The sequence below is a fragment of the Rhinichthys klamathensis genome, unplaced genomic scaffold (assembly GCF_029890125.1).
Source record: "Rhinichthys klamathensis goyatoka isolate OS25496 unplaced genomic scaffold, OSU_Roscu_1.1 h1tg000119l_1, whole genome shotgun sequence".
Lineage (NCBI taxonomy): Eukaryota > Metazoa > Chordata > Actinopteri > Cypriniformes > Leuciscidae > Rhinichthys > Rhinichthys klamathensis.
In genome coordinates, this window is record NW_026606656.1 from 1828502 (window position 1) to 1844324 (window position 15823).

Sequence of the window (15823 nt, forward strand, 5' to 3'; positions counted from 1 at the left end):
GACTCTTCTTTTTCAGTGTAGCCCACACTTTCCACTCGTTTACTATAGATATGCCTAAATAGATTCATGGCGATTTTTCTTTCAGAATGATAAATCTTTGCAATTGATTATTTTTGGAATCTATCTTTCTTACACTTATTTGACCGAAACAAACACTTTCATCGACATTCTTCCTTCCACAGAAAAAGAGGGAAAAAAAATTGAACGACATAAGGGTGAGAAAATTATGACAGATTATCAGTAACTTTGGGAAAAGTAAAAAACAAAATGTATCAAGAGGTAAAAATGCCTTACCTCAAAAATTCGCGCCATCCCTACAAGTCACTGTGCACGCGCTTCTGGAGTCAAGTGCGATATGAGTAAAAGTAGGCTACTTTATGTACATTCCCACATAAGGTTAACAAATTGCAATAGATTTCTCATTGAATAAACTGAGATTTTCGATTAAACAGCCACCGCAACACCCTCAATTGAAAAAATAAATCCTTTGTAGCCGTCTCCCGAACCACGTGATGTAAAATAAATCACGTAAACGTAACAAAATAAATGACACTTAAAATAACTCATAACATAAATAGAAAAAAAACACTCGAGGGAAATTTTAATATATTATGATTTATTATTCATCACACCTGTAAATATTAAATACAATGTGAACTTCCTCTTCTGCAGTTTTAGAACAGCTGTCTTCATCTATGAATTTATTTCATTCTCAACTGTAAATGGTTTCATGTAAACTTAAAAACAAGTATGAGACATACAAAGGACAGAATGAGAGTACTAACCTAAACAAACACTAAAATGAAAATGATTAAAATTAATTTTACAACAATTCTATAACATACACTGGGTCGAATTTACCAATGCAGAAATCCATAAGACAAGTCAAACTACTTTACACCCAGTCCCAGCTGTCTCAGAGTGTTAGTAAACCAACACTGGGTGGCCTTTCATTAATTATTGGTGAGCACAGCGTCTGAACCATTTTAAGTCCACCGGTCGTACCCTTGCTTGGCAATACAGACAGGATGGTGTTAGTGAAGATGGCCTGACAGGTACAAAACCAGGTTTATGCCAGTGCTTAGAACTTAGAGCAATTATTAAGAATAATTAAACACCTTAATCTAGATCAGCCAGGTTATCTGAAAGTAACAGGCCATAGACATCCCACTCCACTACACCTTCAGCAGATCCAGTGCTCGTGTCAACAGTGAAGGTAGGCTGAGGCCCCTGGTGGCCACAACATAAATGTCAACATCTACATTGTGCAAACAGTTAGGAACAAAGTTTGCATAGACATAATTTGCTTGCTTTTCATTTGAACAGCAGTGCCTTTAGAGGAAGCAATGACCAATGAGGTCAGTAAGGGCACCACTGATAAGTGAGGAGGAGGTTTGATCCCCTGCAGTTGGAACTGAACGATGCAACGAGTCCAGTAGACACAGGAGACACCATTAAACCATTGACAGAGTATTGGCTACCATATTGCAAACCAGAAATCACTTCAGGTTTCTTCTGTCTTGACAGAAAACATTATATACTGAGTAGGAGTCCTAAAAGCATAAGTATGGTCCAATCACCTAGTGAATGTATCCGAATAATTCATTATACTGAGGGGTCAGTGGATTATGGTGGAGTTCAGTTCGCCAGTGTTCATCAAGAGTAACACTTTTCGAGTTAACGTTTTGTTAAGGACAATATTTAACATTTAATTACCACAGAAATGCCTCACACACATTTTATTGATCCATTCCTTTTCTTTCACAACTCTTTGGGATCATTTCCCCCTTCAATGGGACATATAATAATAATAATAATAAAAAAGATCAGAACAAAATAATCATCAGTATGAAATCATCTCTCATGAAACAAATACTGCAGTAAAATTAGACACACTAGTGATTATAAAACGTTTAAAATAAATAATAACTGCTTGGTTTTGTTCTCCAGGATGTTGGGAGAAAAATGTGCAAAAATCATTTTCAGCGCCTGAAAATAAAAGAAAAAAATAAATCCTTTGATTAAATACAACACTCTCCTAAAGCAAAGCTCACTGCCATTCCAGTCTACCAGGCCTCCATTTACTTGCATAGAAAAATAAAAAATCTAATCCAAAATAAGACTAATAATAGCTGTAATACATATTACATGGTTTCATCCGATTAAATTAAGTTTATACACATCAAAACATTACAGCCTGAGGCCGAGAACTTCAAAGGTCAAAGGTTAATGCTACAATGCTGCACCAAAACCTTCCCATCCAACAAGGCGCGGACTAAAGGAGTCATGTGAACTGGATTAGAGAGTGCCCTATATTAATGAACCCATCAAGGTTAGTGCTGAAAATCAACAGTCCTCAGTGCATACATTTATTAAAATCGGAGTCTGAACTCTACATCCATATCAACATCAAGATAATTAACATCAAACCACACAGATATCTGGAGTGAACTACATGCTTGGCAGAATTTTTAGCCTTTACTGCAGTTTATGTGATGCAATTTGTTCGAAAAGAGAAACAAAGAAATAAATAAGCTCATCTGCGGCAAGAGGAAATATTTGGTGAGGCTGACATAATGATGGATTGAGATCTAACGAGTTTGCAGTCTTTGTTCTTGGTTGAGTGTACTTATGCATCTCCGCTCAGTTTTGATTTCCTTATTAATTATGTTAATTCGGATATTCAAACTTTTGTTAAATGGATAGTTAAAAGTGGCTTTTTCCACAGTTTTGAAAGAGAACACATTCCCTCAGTTCAATTTTGCTCTTCCACTCCCCCCAACACTTATTAATTCCTCCTACCAGAGCACAACAGGAAAGAAAAGCTCTTTTGAAAGGAGACTGAAAACAGAAAAGAAAGACAAGACCCGTGTGCTGCACGAGACTGACAATTCACTACACTGCCAAGGCACAGACATACAAGAACACACACTAACAAGCAACAGTACGATGAATAAATAGGTCCTCCAGAACACTAAAAACATAACTTATTACTAGACAGTGCCGCGCTTTTCACGCTGCAGAAATGTTTTATTCGGGTATTCTGGTTGAGACACCTCTCGGGTGACGGACAGAAGGGGATTGTGGGGTTGGACTGGCACAGACGGCGCTAGAGGTCTACTGTATGTACACCATGGCACCCAGTACACTAGAATTGACTACTAATTATCCAGCTGATCTAATCAATCAGGTATCCAACTTCAAAAAAAAAAAAAACGCTGAATAAAAAGCTGAGTAAGAACTGCTTCCTGTTGCAGCATTGGGTGAAAGCACTGTGCAGACAAATGAGAGGCATGGGGCAGATGCAGAGATCCAGTTATCCTTGTGAAGTGAGTACTTGAGATGAAATGGACGTTACAGGAGATTGTTCGCTTTCCCTCTTTGTCTCTTTTCACCAGTCTGCAGCCATTTCGATTCCTTGTCCTCTTCTTGTTGAAGGGGCAGAATTAGGCCAAATCTTTCGCCGCTGTAGCTCCATTCTTCTCCTCTGTCTCTCCTCCTCCCCCTTTGTCTTTTTTCTTACCCCCCTTCTCCTTTTTCTTCTCCTTCTCGGCTTTCTCCTTCTCCTTCTTCAGCCTTTCCTTCTCATTCTTGTCCTTATCTTTCTTCTCCCGCGATTTTAGCTTCTCCTCCTCTTTCTCCCGTCTTTTGTCCTCCTTGGTTTTCTTTTTCTTTTTCCCGTCTTCCTCTACTGCCGTTTTTGGAGTATCTGGGCACGGGGGTAATGGGGAGTTGTTTGCGGTGGGTGATGGGATGGTGGGGGTGATTTGTTCAGAGACAACTTTAGGCGACGGCTGGAGCATGTGCGCACTGGACGCGTGTGCAGTTGGAGCCGGTGGTATGGTAGTAGGAGATGTTGTAGCTAGGGGACTGGGCCCATGGGGTGCCGGTGGACGCCCACCGGCTCCAGCATTGGAGGCAGACGGCACTGGAGGTTTTGAGGCTACTGCACTGGCACTGCCCCCAAGTGGCTGCATTGGGACGATATCCTGGCCCAAGCTGCCAGAGGTGGAGCTCTTCTTATTCTGTGAATGAAATGGCATCTTGGACTTTCTAAGACCAGGAAGTGACAGGAGGCTTGATGACGCACGCAAGGGTCCAGGGGGAGGGATATGAGCACCTAGAAATGACAGGCTGCCGCCAGAGCTGATCGCAGCAGCCCGGTGTTTCTGCTCGAAGATGGCCCGTGTGCCATGCAAACGGCGATTCGGTTGGTGGGTCAACTCTCCACGAGATTCCCGCCACTTACGCACCTGAATGCTGCACTCCCTCTCGATTAGGGCCTCCGTCACAGACAGAGAGACCACCTGAAAACAGAGCAGAGAGTATGAGAAAGGACACAGCGTACTGCACTGCTACTTCTCTATTGCGAGATTTCTTGTAAGAGTGAGTTTGTGTACACACCTCTTGCACCAGAACTTCCTCCTTGATGCTTTCAGGGGGGATGTTCCTTAGTCGCTCCATGGTCTCGTACATGCCCTGCACCTCACGGAGCTTATCCACAGACCCCAGCATCTGCTTAAGTAGCACCAAACCCACCCGAAACACGATCTTCACTCCTGACAAACAACATAAAAAAACGCTTAAATACGCTCTTATTCTGATAATAAGAAGTGTTTCTTAAGCACCAAATCAGCATATTAGAATGATTTCTGAAGGATCATGTGACTCTGAAGACTGGAGTAATGACTGCTGGAAATTCAGCTTTGTCATAAAATAAAATAATTTAAAGATGATTTAATTGACTAATGTGTATGACTAACCTTCACAGAAGAACATGTCCCAGACACGCAGGACACAAGACCAAGGCAGCGTACGGGAGAAAATGCACATAAACCACTCTGTCATGTACAGGATGGGGTCGATCTTAAATTTCTTCAGGTGACGGTAAGCCATGGGACACACTCTCCTCAGAAGAGAGAAAAAAATCTCTCCGTCCAGCTGGATAGCCTCCTGATGGACAGGAGAGGAGAAGAAAGAGGAGTTTTGAAATAAACACTTTCCTCTGTGGTCCTAGTAAGAGTCTCTTTTTGTTACTCACCAACCCAGCGCTGTAGTAGCCAGGCAAAAACTTCTCACAGATTTGCACAAGACACCAGAAGGCTTGCTAGAAGAAAATAACAGTGAAGATGGTGACAGGGTTATATCCTGTGATATTAATCTAGTCATATTATCTTGATCCTGTCTTTTTAAAGAAAATCAGCTTAGAACAGCAACCTAGACTGAGCTTTGTTCAACTCTGTCTTACCTCAGCGGGCATGTGCATGAGCAGCACTGCTGCCACTGGTGCCTGGGCCTGACAGTAGCCTTCATCCGGCCGGTAGATTGTGTAGGCCTTCAGTATACGGAACAGGTCCTGCTGCCTGAACCCACACACACACACATAAAACTTTTGACAATAAGAATGGCTGATATTTATTTTTGTGGTACGGGCAATAATTGTATGAAATGATGGTGTTCTGCTTGTTGTTTTTTAAATAATTAATAATAATATTAATTATTATTATTATTATTCAAGTTTAAACAATCAAAACATTTCATCATTTTTGTTCACATCACAAAAATAAATATCAGCAATTCTTCTTATTATTAGATATAATAAATTAATAATAATCCTTTCTTCCCCCCTTTTAAAGTGTACTGTTTGAATTGGGTAAGATATTATCTGCTTGGCATAGACATATTCCCCAACATATAATAGATGAACTGAGAAACAACAGAGCAGAGGAGAGATGTGAAAGTGTGGGGAAGTATAAAACTAAAGCCCAAAGTATACTTTGTTTTTGTTTTCTAATGCAAATGCTAGTGTATGCATACAGTTGAACACGTAGCCTTTTAAAGTATACTCCATTTGATAGGGGTAGACACATGCACTCTAGAAAGTACTACATTCGCCATGTTGTCACTGTGTCATGTGACCTACCAGAGTCAGTTGCGTTGCTTCACTTCCATTCATAAATCCTCTGGTGGCCTGATGGGGAAGGAAAGTGTCCATATGCGCACTTTAGAATCTTGCAAGAAGCAATGTCATCCGGGTACTTTTCACCTTTTTTTTTTTTAATACTATGAATTCGGGCATACTACTCTGTTGCTGTACTGTCGCATGCTATATAGTAGGGAAGTATTCGAATTCGGACGCAGCAATGTTCTTATTATTGGGAGATATGAGGGTCAATGGCTCTACCATTGGCAAATGCGTAACGGCAAACTTGGATCACGTATGCCTTGATAACCAGTCACATTACAGTCTTGACGTCACTGAATTTCGTAATTTAGTGAGTTATGCGACAGTCAATCACTGTTTGCAGATCCCATAGAATTAAATGAAAAGTGCAGTAAACTGAATCATACCTGTTGAGCAATTGTCCGTAACTTCTCTTATAAAACAGCATTTTTTCGGTGCAAATAGATCAATCCAAAACAAATGTTTAAGGGTAAACATGTTGAAGATTAGCTGATAGGCTGACAAATCATCAAATGATTAGCTATTTCCTCACAAAAGCAGTTATTCAGCGTAGTGAACCTCTCCTCCATTGACATCCATAAAAAGAAAAACGGCCTCTTGTTATCTTCCCTGCCTACCACAGGCGTTACACTTTTTCCGGCTAAGGTTGCAGGCTCGCATTCAAGTGGCATTGGTTACAAAAATCAGGCAGCACGTGTACAGTACAGTAAAAAACAAAGTATACTTTGGGCTTGAGAGGGTCAGTGCTGGTATCAATATGTGCACTACGCAGTGAATAAAGAATAATAGAAAACACAAAGCAAACCAAAAACACAACAGGAAAAAAATTCCTTCCTTCAGTTTCCAGGATTGTGTAACAATCTAAATAAAAGCCTTACATCACTCTTTCTCTTGATAAAACCCTCATCTGAATTTACCCATGTCCTCCCCGAGCAGCAAACATCTCATGAAACGGGAACTGCCTGTGCAAGTCCTTCTCTATGATGTCCAACCACTTTGGATCTCCCTGCTCTTGCTCCAACTCCTGAGACAAAAAAAAGGAAAGTGTACAAATATGTCTATAATAAAAAAGTTTGTACATTAAAAACAAGTGTTTTGATCATCTAAACTAAGATATACATGACTGCTAGTATAAGAACATTAAAAAGGAAAGAAAGGGTTCCAAATTGCAACTAAATGGTTGTGTTTTGTGGCCATTTTTCTTGCCCGTTTAACACTTGTTGTTAGTGGTCACAGCTTAACTGTCAAATGTGAACTGGAACAAAATATGCAATATGATTAGCAGATGCAATTAATGGTGTAATACAGTAAAAACATCATATATTATCTGATGTGTCTGTCTTTTAATTGTTTAATTTTAGTCAGGAGCCCCTTGATAGTAAAACCTAAATAGTTAACAACTAGCCTGACTTCGTCATACTCATATTCTAGTCAGAATGTGAGTCTGATACTGCTCCATAGGGCTTTGATTATGAGGCGTGTCTTAACCGAACCAGGAAAAAAAAAAACTCTGCACTCAATTGGATAGACCTACAACCAATCAGAGCAACGCAGTAAGTGACGTATGTTGAGCTACGCATAGTTGTAAACAGAACTCAACTGCACGCACGCTGGAAGAAGTAGTAAAATAATGAGTGTTGCTTCTTTTACTTGGTCCTTTATGAGTGCGACTGCGACCAAATGAGAAACCACAACGACCACAGGGTTTATTGCGTCCCATCTTCTTAGTGACCATCGGAGCCAGCTGATAAATTAAACTTTTGCCGAATCCCGTAGGAAGGACGGCAAACACATCTTTCCGATCGAAAAATTCCTTGATTGCAGTTCTCTGTTCGTCTTTTAAAATGAATGCGCTGTCGATTTCTTTTACAACAGACGCGATAGCGGAATCTATACATCTCAATTCTCCAGCTGCAGTCAACTTTGAGGGAAACCAGTTCAACCTAAGCGCTCTTTGATAACGTGATGATTACGTAACTGCAGATCATCTGTCCATCATCGTATAAAGCCCGCCCTGGCAATTTGATTGGCCCGACGATTTCTGAACAGATCATAATTACTCCTCAATGGATCGAGTCCAGACCAAACTTCCCCACCAAAAAATGTTGTGGGCGGGGTTCGGGCTGGCATACAGGCTAGTTAATAACAGCAATAGCATATGAACTTGGGAGAAGTTGATTTAGGGCCATGACTATACGAACAGTAGGTGTATCAACCTGACCATACCTCAAACTTTCCTGGATTGGATTCGAGGAGCTCCTGGCTGTTGGAAAGCAGCTGCCAGGCTTTAGCTCTGAGAGAGGAAGGGATTCCTTTCCTGCAGCGGATTTTAACCTGCATCAGAAAGAAAACATAACTCAGCATGTATCAACATTCATAAGCACTGTATTTTCTAATCCAGTCGGGAATGTCGGTCAAAGAAACAGACCTTTTGAAAGCGCCGGGATACCCATTTGTCCCAGTTTCTGAACATGTCCAGCCATTTCATCTCTCTCTGTCTCGCCACTGCCACAGCGATTTCTGCCTCGCTACAAGACAGAGAGGGATTCACAAATACATAAACCACATACAACGCATAAACCTACAAGCATCCACGCAAGCCCTGAGATAATGTTGAGCTTTTGACAAATGGCTCAAAGTCAAAATGGTTTACTCTGAATCTGAGAGAACAGACATCTAATATACAGACAATTGCTGCTTTTGAATCTCTCAAAACTAATTAGAAAGCCCTGAAATCTTCAGAGTTATTGGTAAATTAATATGTTTTTGGGTTACACTACATTTTAAGGTGACGTAGTTTCATTGTACTTAATTAACTACATGTACTTCCTTTAGTTACGGTTAGGGTTAGTTACTTGTAATTATGCATAATTTACTGTTAATTATGCATAAATTACTATAGTAAGAACATGTAGTAGCGTGTAACCACTAAACGGAATTGCAAAAATAATTATAGTTTTATAAGGACAGACCAAAAAACAATTGTCCCGCCCCAAACTCACACCACTGATTGAACAAATCACGCTATTTGGGGCTTGTCAAGATACTCAAACACAAGATTGCAGCATAGAGTCAATATTTACGCTATTCAGGAAACCATCTAGTAAAAAAAAAATATGACTCAACTTACTTAACTTCAGCCTTCACTCGGTCTCTAAAGTAGAAATTTGTGAACATAGTGAACAAGTCAGTAGCTTACAGACAAGAAATAACATCTCAGAACATTGCTACACTGTTTAGATGTATTGAATTTTGAAGTTAATACCTTTAAAAATGAATTTAAAAAATATTTTTAAAATAATTTACTGTCAAATATGTAGCAAATATGTGACTTATAATAAATAGGCTTTGAGATTTGTTTAGCCTTGGTCTAGACACTAATTCAGGTACTTGTGAACGTGTCTGACTAAGACAATAACTTGTAAAGAAAAATAGCAGAGAACTAAATCTGACAGACAGCACGCTGAGCATATGAGAAAGTCTAATTTAAGACTAACCCACACTGACCATTTTTAAATAGCTGAAAAAGCATGTGGTGGTTAATAAGTTAGGCTGAGCCGGAATTAAAAAAGGAAACGTTCAACCGTAAAGGACAGTGTTAGTGGCTATTTTAGGTTGAATTAGTCAGTACTAGAGATAAAGCAGAGACAGCCGGGGGAAGAGAGAGACAAAAAGTGAGACAGTCAGTGCACTCTGACTCAGACGAGCCCTCTCAGCACAATCTGAGTCACTTACAACAAACACACGAAGGACACAGAGAAGCAGCGAGAGAGACGGACACAGGAAAAACGCACCAAATGCTCATCCTGATCCTGCTCTCGGCTGTAGGCGTAAATTATTAATACCCCAGCAGCACACTTCACATCAGGTGCTGGCAATTACCCTATCAATCTCATTCATTATAGATGCTTACTCTGATTTATCAAACCAAGTAGAGCCAAACAGAAGTATATTCAATATATGAGTTGCAACATGAAATCAAATCCTTTCTTAACGTATGTTCATGGACTTGTTGTGCTGGGGTTGATCAATATATTTCTGCCTTTGACAATAATCAATATATATATATATATATATATATATATATATATATATATATGTTATGCATTTGTTCGGAAATGGCTTAAAAACAGTTTAACGTTAGTTTAAAATCATTAATACCTGTTTTCCAAAGTGCTGCACTAAATTAACACTATTAAATTATAATTACATAAAATTATTATATCATTTATATATTTACCAACTTAAATTTTACTAAAACATTTTAATATATATTTTTTAATATACTGTATATGAAAACAAAGACTTCAAATTGATTCTTTGTAACTGACAGTTTGAACTGATTCATAAAAATGAATCAAACATACCAACTCTTAAGGCCTATTCACACTAAGGACACACCACAACTATAACAATATCAATGACAAAGAAGAATGAAATCATTGGAATCACTTTCAGAATGATTTTTTCCAGCTGATGAACAGCAAAGATTGACATTGACAGCCAAGCATAATCCACATATAACGCATCAGATTGTGAAAGCAACATTTTTATGAAGTGTTTCAATTTGACTTTAAATATAATTATATAAGTAGTAACATTAATTATAATAAGCAATATTATATTCAAATATTATTATATTAATATCAGAATTAAGTTGACAAGCAAGCAGCTGACAGTCGAAAAGCAAATAGAGGCAAGTTTCAATATGCAGTAAAGGGAAGAATTTTTACATTGTAAAACACTCTTAACACATTAAATGCTGAAATATGTGACATGCTCTAATAATCTGAAGTGGTTAGTCTTTACTCTCTGTGCTTATGAGAAAACCATAAAAATAACATGAGAATGTGTTTTTGTGTCATTCGGTTCACAACCACCCACCTTCCCTCACTGTACTGCGCTCCTCCCAGGAAGCCATATTTATCAGTACGCCTCACTGGACCGTTGATCTCCGAGTCTGACCCCACCGAGCTGCCGTCCTCGCCGAGCCCTGACAGAGACTCCAGAGTTCCTGACATCAGGCTGGCCGACTCCAGGTAGCTGAGCGTGTCCGGGGCTGGACGCCTGTACGTGGAGGGCAGAAACATGGACCCACCAGACTCCTGCACCAGTACGGCTGGGGGTTCGGCCCTGGAGGGTGTGCAGGGGGGCTCAGGGGTCATCTTATCAGTGCTGGGACTGTTGGGTTCGGGGTTTTGGATGGGCTCAGGCTGTTGGGCTGTTTGTGCTTCTGTTTGCCTGGAATCTTGTGAAGAGGGGGCCGGGTTGGAGACTGGAACGGGAGGAGGGGTAAACTGAGAAGGAACGTCCATGGGGGGAGCAGGACTGGAATTCTGGCTGACTTGAACGATGGGATACAGATTAGGACTGGGATTAAGTTCAGGCGACAGAGGCATCTGCTGTTCCTGCTCTGAGCCCTGTGCTTCAGTGTGCCGTTCTGTTTGGCCAATGAAATCACTTTTCCCATTAGACTCTGTATCTGTAGCAGCTAGTACCTCTACTGGTGGTTCAACAGCACTCTTTGTTGCTGTTGAAGAGGCAGCTGCATTGTTTTGGCCAGGTGTGGGCTCCCAAGATGAAGAGTTTTTTCCACCTGCCTGTAACATTGGGTTTCCCATTACGGCTCGGTCCCCGTAGAGAGAAGATTTTGGGATGGGAGTTTCTGAAGGGAGAGGCTGTGGGCTGGAGGGAGCAGGCACTGATTGGTCACTCATACTGGGAGGGGAGGGGGTGAGGGTGGAGATTTCAGCCATAGCTACTCCTCAATCATACAGCTGATCAAAAGAGAGACAAAACCAGAGTCAGTGATTATTATTCCTTGAAATACAAGAATAAAAACAAACACTGTCATTTAATTAAAAGAGTAAGCCCCTTTTGGTCTGAGAAGTGAATGGCTGCAATGAAGCAGGTGTTTAAATGTGACTAAGACTCTCCAGTTGGCGGGAAAAGAGAGAAAACATTAACAAACATATATATATATAAAAAAAAGAACCAAATAAATCTTCTGTCAAATTCCATGAGCATGTCTCTATCCCAGCTCTTCAGAGATACGATTTTCCCCCTTTTTTTCCCCTTAAAATAATAACATACACACCTAAAATGCATTAAACTCAAGTGTGCTGCTCCAAAAACAATTTCTGATCACCTTTGACTGTCTCTTTCTCACAATAATCACAAGTCAGATAACTATTCTCTCTTATGAATTAAAATAAAATAAAACTATACTGAAATATAGTATTTTATAAAAATAGAAATGTTCAAAAATATGGCAAAACTGTTTAAGAGACCCGAAAATAAGCACAGTTTCCAAAGCTGGTCTCATCCAACTTAAAGGCCCCGTTTAAACCTGGTATTAAAAAGCGTTTTTGTCAATACAATCACAAGTGGACGACTCTAAATAAAGGTGTAAACGGGGTCTACAATGTTTTGAGCTTGTCCACTTTCGACCACTTTCAGAGGTAGTCGAAAACGCATTCGACTGGATTGCTTTCATAGTGTAAACGAACGCTCATGTGGTCGAATGTGTTTGAATAACCGCAAAAGACCGCAGAGCGCAGACTCTCCCGACTACTGTCCTAAATAATGCATAAACATTATGGGAAGCGCACTAGATAGACAGGATTGTGTTGGTTATTCTATATTTGTTTTATCATCTATCATTCATCCATTTGTTACAAGTAAGACAATAAGACTTCTAGAATGACATGTCTTTGAGGAATATTATTTTAAAAAATATATAGAGAAATGCACTTACAATAGAAGTCTATGGGGCAAATATCCACACATTTCTTGTTTGCTTATAAAATCTGAGACATGAGTTTAACTGACAGCATGCTTAACTTGTAGATCTTAGAGAGAACTGCAACGAGTATTATTTTAACCCAGAATACACACTACTGTTCAAAAGTTTGGGGTCGGTCGGTAAGATTTTTAAAAAATGCTTTTTAAATGTCTTCTGCTCACCGAGGCTGCGGTTATTTGATACAGTAAAACCAGTTATTTTGTGAAATAATGCTGTTGTCTATTTTAATATTCTTTTAAATGCAATTTATCCTGAGAAATAAATTTTTTGTAACATTTAAATGTCTTTACAGCATTCTGGCTGAATAAGTCTTAAAATAGCATAAATTGGTTTAGATTATCGTTTTAAATCTAAATTAGTAACTAAAATAAATAAAGGGTAACAACACGTGACATGAAGCATTGTATTTAAGCATATCCTAAAGAGTAAGAGACATTCAGACACAAGGACCTTTCAATTGTTTGGTAAAGAAGACAATGGTGAACTGTTTCAAAGAAAGTCTCAATGAATATGAATTAAACAGATGCAAACAACAGTGATATGATGGGTTGCACAAGTCTGTACAGATCTAGTTTAGGTACAGTGTAAAGGAACAGGTTACCACTATTTCCTCTTACACTAAGATCTGCCTCATAGACTTCCGTATGATCTATATATAAATGTGTCCGAGTACACATGCTGACAGGACATAAAAAGGAAGTGATTCCTTGACAGAAGCGCCGTGGCTGAAAGTTCGAACATGCTTGTGAATGTAAAGCACAAATGCTGTCTAGGCAGACAGCTCACTGTTTTGAAACACAAACCATGTGTGATTGTCAAACTATGGGGTGTGTCTACAAAAAGCTGATAAAACATTCACAGAAGTCAGATGACTATTAAAAAGTAATGTGTTATAAAGAGTTATCGCACAATAAACTATTAATAACCTAATTGTAAAACTCATCAGGAAGCCTTTGTGGTAGAGATAGGAAGTCTTGCTCATTTTCACAAATTTGTTTTCAGACAGGTGCAAAAATGATTCAATGATCCTTTTAAGACATGGTGTAATTAAAAATGCTCATACATTAATCTTAAAAAGAACAGTCATTTGGTACCTAAATATAAATTAGCATTTAGGCCTACATTAGATTAGACAATGCTAAAACATTTACATCTATTGGCTGAAAACGGGTTTACACCATTTTAAAGCTATTATTCAACCAACCAACTCGTATGTGAAGATAAACGATCATATATCAGTCATATTCATGCTGTTTGATTAAAGTAATATATTTTTTTCTTCCCCAACTGTCAAATCCTCCAAATACTCTTGAAGTAATTTTAATCAGTCAATCAGTTGTTGTTGGTTAAAAGCCCAAATCGTTCGAACTGATTTTGTGAATCGGTTCAAATGATTCACTGAAACGATCCGGCTCAAAAGAACCATTCGTTCAGGAATCGGACAATGGCAATGCTACTACTTGGTGGGACTCCACCCATACACATGAACTGTGCTCGTTCCGGGTGACCAAGACTAATAATATCTAAACAAGTGTGAGGGCCGAGGTGAGATGTAAACAAACCACACAAAAGAATTTTCAGGGACAGTTTTTATAAAGGCATTGGTGCAAACGTGTGAGCTGTCAATGATCGCAGTGTGACTAAAACCACACATGTGAGGTGACTGGACAATAATACAGTGGTACCCGGATACCGGGAAACCTCCATTTCTAAAAGACCAACATCTCTACAAAATACATCACGCTTTAAAAAACGCAAGACTACAGTCATAAGACACACAAGTAAGGTCATAAAGTGATTATTTGGTCCCAGAGACTTAACCCGCAGGAGTAACGTAAACGTTAGCTGGATTTGTGACTGCCAAGTTTAATCTAAAGCAGCTAATCGTGCTGTCCGATCTGTCATGCAACAGCCTCTCATCAAACGTGTCTTAATTATGCCGAGAATCACCAATCAACCCGTGATACATATGATGTATAAAACATTATAAGTGTTTAATTGTAATGTATTAATGTAGTTGCTGAAACTGGCCTGCTAACTTGCTAGCTCATGCCTACGTTACAGTATCCAGTGCGGCCGATCAGCTCAACTTCCCGGTTTACGGCGCAGGAAAATAGTGTTATAAACTCTGTTGATCTGTTTTGCCACATCTGTCTCGTCTTCTGAGAGAAGACAATAGAGACGAGTGTTCAGACTCACCCGCAGCTGAGGGATCTGTCCGTCCGTGCCGGGGAGGCTCCTGTCCACACCGGTTGCCGTGACCCCCCGCCACCGCCGCCGACGACGTTGAGCGGATTTAAGGCGCGAGGAAGGCAGGCCGTTGATAAGCCTCTGGGCCGATAGGAAAGTTTTAATGATAAGCCTAAAAGTGAGGTTAGGGGTCTGTGTGTGGAGGGTGGTGTGTTGAAGGGCTAACGGTTAGCTAAACACTCTCGCTCCGCACTGGGTTCCCAAACATCCGCGCGCAAACAGATCCGTATCAGTGTTGGCATTGAGTGCACTTGTGCATTGCATTTGAGAAAGTCAAGAAACCTCCCTGAAATGGGAATCGGGCCACATCGCTGGATGAGATAAACACGGCCCTGCTGACATATCGCCGTGTCCGCATTTCCTACAACCAACTCTGAGTGACAGCGACGTGCGCGCACCCGTCCGACAAGACGTGAGCGCGCTCAGTATCGACTGACGTAACGACGTCCAGTCAGGTCAACCAATGCTGAGGACTTCTGTTTGAATATCTAAGCAAAAAAGCTTTAACATTTTTTTTGTTTTCAATTCTTTTTAATGTTTAACTGACTTGTAATTCACAAAACTTGTAAGTATTTTATTATTTATGTATTTGTCAATGTTTTATATTTTGTATTTAACCCTCTTTTTTTCGAACTATGTTTTAATTTTGCTTCTCGTTGTTATATTGTCATTTGTCTATATATTGTTTTGCGCATTCATTTAAAAAGACAAGCAACTGCCAATGGACCTTCTTTATTCCCGACATAATATGTATCTATTATTAAGAGATAACTACGATAAGGTAAGATAAGGGATTCATTATT

The 15823-nt window shown here is 39.6% G+C and overlaps 1 protein-coding gene across 2 annotated transcripts; it reads right to left on the bottom strand.

Annotated features, from left to right (window-relative positions):
• Positions 1 to 2650: 2650 nt before the first annotated feature.
• LOC130088461 (TBC1 domain family member 10A-like) lies at positions 2651 to 14994 on the bottom strand. 2 transcript variants are annotated; one of them, XM_056255225.1, is made up of 11 exons: positions 14970 to 14994; positions 10850 to 11742; positions 9096 to 9119; positions 8394 to 8493; positions 8192 to 8299; positions 6883 to 6989; positions 5249 to 5363; positions 5042 to 5107; positions 4764 to 4953; positions 4405 to 4559; positions 2651 to 4307 (listed from the first exon to the last, which is right to left on the bottom strand). In XM_056255225.1, exons 2-11 carry the CDS (start codon positions 11719 to 11721, stop codon positions 3447 to 3449), a joined length of 2598 nt encoding a protein of 865 aa, XP_056111200.1. In that variant the 5' UTR covers positions 11722 to 11742; positions 14970 to 14994; the 3' UTR covers positions 2651 to 3446. The 2 variants fall into 2 exon arrangements, with proteins under 2 accessions (XP_056111200.1, XP_056111201.1); XM_056255226.1 differs by lacking the exon at positions 9096 to 9119.
• Positions 14995 to 15823: the final 829 nt, after the last annotated feature.

Bases quoted from the DNA above. Each gene is read 5' to 3' on its own strand.
- LOC130088461 (XM_056255225.1), bottom strand. From the start codon at position 11,721: ATGGCTGAAATCTCCACCCTCACCCCCTCCCCTCCCAGTATGAGTGAC. The intron at 4,560-4,763 runs GTTAGTCATACA...GTTGTTTGTCAG, and splicing joins GGACATGTTCTTCTGTGAAG to GAGTGAAGATCGTGTTTCGG. The intron at 4,308-4,404 runs GTGTGTACACAA...CTCTGTTTTCAG, and splicing joins AGGAAGTTCTGGTGCAAGAG to GTGGTCTCTCTGTCTGTGAC.